The sequence below is a fragment of the Sinocyclocheilus rhinocerous genome, unplaced genomic scaffold, assembly GCF_001515625.1.
Source record: "Sinocyclocheilus rhinocerous isolate Xijiao unplaced genomic scaffold, SAMN03320098_v1.1 scaffold1243, whole genome shotgun sequence".
NCBI classification, from domain to species: Eukaryota; Metazoa; Chordata; class Actinopteri; order Cypriniformes; family Cyprinidae; genus Sinocyclocheilus; species Sinocyclocheilus rhinocerous.
The window spans coordinates 1,120,074-1,126,848 of record NW_015626033.1 but is presented as its reverse complement, the minus strand read 5'-3'; the positions used below and the strand labels follow the sequence as shown (position 1 = coordinate 1,126,848).

The window sequence follows — 6,775 nt, the reverse complement described above, 5'->3', positions numbered from 1 at the left end:
ACCAAATACACAAAATAATGTTCTTTTTAGCAGCATCATATGACCCCTTTAAACCCGGATGATTGTAACCACTCTAAGTTCGTCTGCCTTGGGAAAGCTAGCGTGTCTCTGACATAGTGATAACACTCATTACCAGGTCTCGTCCCATTCGTCGATCTTTGTGATATCACAAATCCCGGAAAATGTGCGTTGTAGTCCAAACGAGTCGTTCGTTGTAGTTTTTGAAAAGTGATTTCTGTTAAATAAAATATCTCCTTTTGAAGTGGACTTTGAGCTTTGTAACTTTGCAGATCTTTTTTATGCTCAAACAGCAACATTACAGACTAACTAAAGTTGAAAAAGTGAAAAAGCATAATAGGACCCCTTTAATGCTTTCCCAAAACAAAAGCGGCACTCAAACATACTGTTCGCTGTTCCCCACCCATTTGATTTTGAATGTAGTGTGCACATTGTTCTCTAGTGTTATTGCACAATGTGTCTGCAGATCTGAAAATGTGCTGAACCCTTCAGTTTAGCAGGGGTTTAATAGAATGGCTTTGACTTGAAAGAAAATGCAGATCAGATGTGTAACTGTATACCTGCTGCGGATGAAGTAACAGCCGTTCTGGTCGTCATTTCAAGCAGAGTCGGTGCTAATGTAGTTCATGTGAGCGGAGACGAACAACAGGATCCGTTAGGACCCAGAACACAGAGAGAATGGTGCTAAAAAGTACTTTAATATGATGATGATCAGGGCTTCTGTAGGTTTTTTGGAAGGGTTTATTTAGAGCTCAGCCCTTGTGCTTTTCACTGCTCTAGTAATTAACAATGTGAAATTACATTAAAATACTTTCTCATAACTGAATATGTAAAGATACCTATTTGTAGATTGATTTACCTTTACGTTTGGTTTAACATCTTAACCTTCCCAATCCCAACACAGCAACACTGACGCAAGAAATGGTGTTGGTTTGGGGGCAGAACTATGTTTTTGTTTGGCTACCCAATGGAGGGAGTGTTCAGGAAACTTCATGAAATTATAATTTTTTTGTTTATTTTTTGTGATGCTAGTGGCACACAAATTACAGTTTTAAGAGAGTGAGAACCTTTATTGTGTTTCATCATACAATGATGTAAATTTTATTCAGCTAATTTGACATTTTACCTTAATATCATGCAATTAGCTTTAAAAGAAATTCTGTCCAGCAGTGCCCTCAACATCTGTAAGCAATTTTCCCTTAACCTGACGTTTTAAAAAAATGCCATGCAGTAAGAATTTAAAGAAGAAAATTTTTTAAAAAGAATGAGAGAAAATATGATTTTCCATATATTCTCAAAAATCTGAATTTTGTTTCCTAGGTAATCAAGTATTAACAGTAATTAATAGTAGACTACGTTTTTTAATCATTGATGTAATGGATGCTGTATGTATTAATAGCTGTTTATGAGCTTTCTGTGATATATTTATTTAAAGCCATATTTCTCAGAGTCAAAGGTTAAATATTTTTAGAGGATTCTAAGACAAATTCCTTTTAAATTAAATGCCCTTGCCTGGTTATATTGAAGCCTAATCAAGCACAACCCTGCAAAAAATATGCATGGAATACAAGATGTTGGGGAGAATGTCCAGGCTGAGCTTTGCGCCAAATATGCGACGTTAATACATTTCATTATTGTGTTTTCCCCTAAACTTAGATTGTTAAATTGCAATACAAATGTGAAGCACAACAAAATCCACAACAACTGAAAACCAGTTTGGTAAAAAAAAAAAAGAAAAAAAAAGGACCTAATCGCAAAGGTCAATAAAAGCAGTCTGATTTCAGTTCTCATAAAATGTTAGTTTCTTCCTTTAATAAAATTCATTTTTTAACATTTTACTTTTTACTATTTTTACATTACACGCTTCACTTATGTCTCTCTTAATGTTTTCAGTACATCATATACCGAGCACAGGAAAAGCTGATGTCATATGGCGCATGTTTGAAGGTATGCTGTTACCTCATTATTTTAATAAAATAAGAACATGTTGTTTATTGCAGTCTATTGCAGTTTATTGCAGAGTATGGTCTCTATCACTGATAAAGTGGATAGGATCACAGCTTTGGCTAGTGTGTTACATCTCCTCCCTTCTGTTGGAGAAAGACCAAACCAAATTCAACCAAGTGTGCTCGCAGTGTTTGGTTTATTTTTGTGGTCAGCTCTGACCAAGCTTATATTGGAATAAGGATTCTTCTTTGGTTTATGACACTTTACAACATTTCCACTACATTATTACAAAGTCCACTACATTTTATATACAAAATAAAAAATACATTACTGTGTGTAAATTATAGTTTTAATTCCATTTGTTAAAACTAAAAAAAAAGGTAACAGTAATGTATCATTGTTCAAGAAAATTTTCATTTGTTGCTTGCAAGGTCAGGGCTTTGAATTTATATTTACAGCACATTGTTTTGCTGTGATCTTTCTCAGATTTGTATCTGTGTGCTGTGCTCATCTGCTCTATCGGTCTGGTCTGTATGCTTGTCTTTGCCATGACTATCACATGTCAGCACCTGCAGCACAAACGAAGACTACGAGGTGATGAGCTTTTTAACTTACAGTCAAATCATTTACATGATACTTTTAAAAATACTGTCATCAGAGCAAAATGCATTTCAAAATACATCAAAAATTATTTTATTCTTATTGTATGATTGTTTTTCTTATTACCACACACATACTATTTATGTATGTTCTTATGCTTGTTCAATTCTATCTCTATCTAGCCAGTTATTACCTTGTGAAGTGTCCTGAAAACAGGTAAACCTATGCAATATGATTTACCACTGCTTTACTGTTATACGTGATTGACTGATTGATTAATTGATTGATTCTTAGATTGATTCTAAGAATAACATCGTTCTGTTTTATATATCCAGTTCAGGAGAGACAGTTACCAGTGTGTCCAGCTCCTCTCCTGCAATGCACAGAAAAGAGAGACGACACAAACCGCAGCTCAGAGACATCACTGAACAGCTACCACCACCACAGATACCAGCTAAAGGTACGTAACAGACTGAAACCCTTACATTATAAATACATGAATTAATTGTCATTTACAGTGAAATTAGTATATGTAAAAATGAACATTAACCAAAGTTAATAAATGCTTTCAATTATTTGATGTTACCAAATGTTGAACCTTTAAAAGTATCACACATTTTGTTATATTTTTTTCTTTCTTTCTTTTAATTTTTTTCTAGCACCTGTACCAAGAAAGCCACGTAGGACCAAACTTTTAAAGGCACAACCTACAAAAATGGTAGGAATGCTAACTCTTATTGAACTCATTTTACATTTTACGCATTATTTTCTTTCATACTAAAGCATTAAAAAAATTAAGTGATGCTGATAGGGTTTCATAATTGACCTAAATATTTATCTTGATAAATTACTTGTTTTATAATCTATTTTGGACGTGTAATCTTTTTATTCACAATTTTATAATATTTGCATCTAACGACACACTTTCTTTAGCCTCTCAATTGAATTTTCACAAACGAGAAACATGCAAGAGGGAAATAATGTGGCTTTCTCATTGAGCTTTATGTTCGCCACAGTTATTGCTATACCAACTTCCATTTATGGGTGTTATAATTTTATTTACTATTATTGCTTTCCAAAGCGTGATTATTTATTTAACATGCTTGATTCATATTAGATTAGTTTCCAGGGAAATCATCACCGAAATGCAGAAAAGCAGCAAAAAACAGAAAATGTTTTACGGTCCAGCATTGTATTGTGAAATCCGATTGTAATCTGGTTGGTCAACGATAAGCTTTATATACTCTCTACTAGCAGAACACAGACTTATTTAAATAAGTGTGATTGGCAGGGGATCGGATAACATTTATATGTCTATCCTACTGCTCTATCCACTTGCTTTGTTTGCATTCCATTTTAGAAGTACTTCCTTTGACCATCTGAAATATATGTTTATCAGATGAAGTGGTTGTTCCGACATACTTGAGACTCCTAGTTAGAACCGTCTATGAACAATCCTAAAATTATACCTAAATTTCATGTTGTTCTGACCCCACATTCCCAAGAGAAACTCCTCTTTCAGACCTCTGACCACATACTGTAGTCTTCATATATCTGAAACGCCCTGTTCTCTTCTCATCCTCAAGCCAAGGGTGGTAGAGGACAGTCTGACATACGCAGAGCTGGAGCTGGTGAAACCGAAGCCTGAGCTGAAAACAGACTTGCCTGGATGTGCACAACTTGAGCCTAAAACACAATGCACAGGGACTGTATATGCCCAAATACTCTTTGTGGAGAAGCAAGTGTAAATATGTACAGTATATAGAGTTTCATACCAAAATTATTTATGAGATTAAAATATTTTTACCTACATACTGATGTTCTGTTATTTCACATGTACTAGTATTAGTATAAAATCTGTCATACAACAGCAGAATTTTCTTATATACGGGCACATTTATGTACCTATGAATTTGAGACCTTCTTTTCTTTATCCAAAAGTAAGGATTGCATTAAGGATTTAACTCCAAACATGCATAATTTGATTATGCAATTATGTAACTTTTTTTTTTTTTACTATGTTGTATAAAATAAAGATGAATCCTCTAAAAGCGGAGGATGACACAGTATGAGCAAAAGAGCACACTGATTTATTGTCTCATTTATGTCCGCTTAAACAGGTTGTCATTGTGTTGTTTATTGAAGCATATCAAAGAACATTTAACCCTCTGATATAACTAGAATAAGACCTAAGATCAATTACTTTGGTTGTTGTAGTTTACTTTCCGTGACTAAAAATGCAAATATTAGCTACAGTGTATTATGGTACATACATGGAGTATGTTATTTTTAAGCAAAATACATAATACATTTATATTTATCATATAATGCAATTTGTGTATTATAATGGTATTTTAGAATTGTTTATAATAATTTAATTTATTTAAAATAAATACTAGAAACATGAACATTTATATTATGATTTAGAAATAAAGCATTATGGTATAGACAAGTCAGGTTCTTCAAACACTACAGATAATACAGTACAGTAATAAAATCTGTAATATTTTCTAATTCAGGGGCTGATTAATCATTTTAACCATGCTATTGGTTAACTACAAATAGGCATATATAACTGAACATAATATCTTTAACAGCTAAAACCTGTTATCTACACAATTAGGTTTAGACAAGATGAGTGCAAGAGAGCGGCTATTATAAGCCTAAGGCCATTGATACAATGCACATTATGACATCTCAGTTTGTCTTGCCCTCTCTTATCGTCCGTTCTTGAGTTTAGTCTCTCTTTTTCTCTCTCTCTCCGTTTCTCCCACACGCAGCTAAGAGCCAGTGACTGTGATGAACCCTTTAATGGTTACATTTATTAAAATCATACTAATTGTAATCATGCTTAATAATTAGCTTTACAGTGCATTATAATTGGGTTAGGCTACAAGATGGTTCTGCCTAGGTGCTATAATTTATTTGATTTAATTATTCAGAGGAGCCCAAATGGTTTGACATTTAATATCATAAAACCACCGACGTATTAAAATTGAGATGGCTATTGTCTTTTGAGAAGGTCATTTGCTTCTCTTCGTGAGATATATGGTGATTATTTTCCAGTCTATTAAGCGCCTCTACTTAGCACAATTAGCTGCATGCACAAAGGTTAAAGAGAGCGACTCTCCCCCTTCATTGTAGTCACAGCGCATATTAATGAGCAGATGCAGCGTGAGGATGGCAGAGGGGCCCAGCCCAGGAAGGAGCTCAGAGAGAATGAGAGAGAAGGATACAGTTTCTCCTGCGTCCTCAGCCCTGGATCACTCTGAAACATTAGCGTCGAGCCTAAACACAGCTATACTCTTCATCAAAGCCTGCCTGTCTCGTCTCGTCTAAACTTACCATGACCTTCTGCTGTCCCGCTTTGTTTTTGCTCTGCAGGAGTGTTTATATGCTGCAGCAGTGGAGCGCTTTTTGCCCCGGATCTTCTCAGAGAGAGGCCTCTGTGCTCTTTTGTATGGAGCTACAGCATGTGCAGATGTTGCAAGCACAAAACCCAGAACAAAGCGAGAATGTCAGCTGTACTCAGGGGACAGAAATCCACAAACACAGTGTGTACCACAAACTACACAGAGATGCGTACATTCGGCCATCAAAAGCAGAGCACATTCATCTGCTCTCAATTCTGTTGTTTTGAACAACACCCTTGACCAAATATAAAGAGGCAGCAGCAAAGAAAAAAACTCATTTTCCGCACTGAGCTGCAACTTCAGCAAAAAAATAAAGTCTGTGATTATTTACTCACGCTCATGTTGTTCCAAACCTGCTGTTATTTTCGCAGAGAAACTTCAAATGAGAAAATCTGAAGAATTTTTACACCACTCTTTACTTCGCAAGCAGTTAATAGCGACCTAAGGGAGATCATATTATTTTTACACGACAGCCATTTTATGCGCTGAGCTTGCAACTTTGAAAGAAACATGTATGTATATGGTTGTTTACTCAGGCTGATGTCGTTCCTTGTGCTTTTATTTTAAACTCCAAAGGTGAAAAACTGTTTGTTTGTTAGTTTAACCACTCTTTTCCTCACATTCAGTTCGTCTATACTCGATTCGCGCCATCCAGCGGTGTCCTCCATGGCAACGCTTTATGAAAAAAAAACGGCACTATTTTCATTGGCATGTCTCTCATTTTTGTGTAGGCTATACATTTTTATAATGTTGTATACTTTGTTCTTAAAAAATAAATCACGTCTCTCGCCTGGCAC

The 6,775-nt window shown here is 35.1% G+C and overlaps 2 protein-coding genes across 2 annotated transcripts in view; one reads left to right on the top strand and one right to left on the bottom strand.

Annotated features, from left to right (window-relative positions):
• Positions 1-4,479, top strand: part of LOC107707245 (V-set and transmembrane domain-containing protein 4-like) — a 9,050-nt gene extending 4,571 nt beyond the window's left edge. The window contains exons 3-8 of the mRNA XM_016511215.1: positions 1,912-1,965; positions 2,452-2,559; positions 2,748-2,781; positions 2,901-3,025; positions 3,225-3,283; positions 4,152-4,479. Coding sequence (XP_016366701.1) covers positions 1,912-1,965; positions 2,452-2,559; positions 2,748-2,781; positions 2,901-3,025; positions 3,225-3,283; positions 4,152-4,313 — 542 coding nt within the window. The 3' untranslated portion in view covers positions 4,314-4,479. The remainder of the gene's footprint in view (positions 1-1,911; positions 1,966-2,451; positions 2,560-2,747; positions 2,782-2,900; positions 3,026-3,224; positions 3,284-4,151) is intronic.
• cunh10orf71 (chromosome unknown C10orf71 homolog) overlaps positions 1-6,407 on the bottom strand; it is a 28,750-nt gene extending 22,343 nt beyond the window's left edge. The window contains exon 1 of the mRNA XM_016511204.1: positions 6,314-6,407. The gene's annotated coding sequence lies outside the window, so the exon portion shown is untranslated. The remainder of the gene's footprint in view (positions 1-6,313) is intronic.
• Positions 6,408-6,775: the final 368 nt, after the last annotated feature.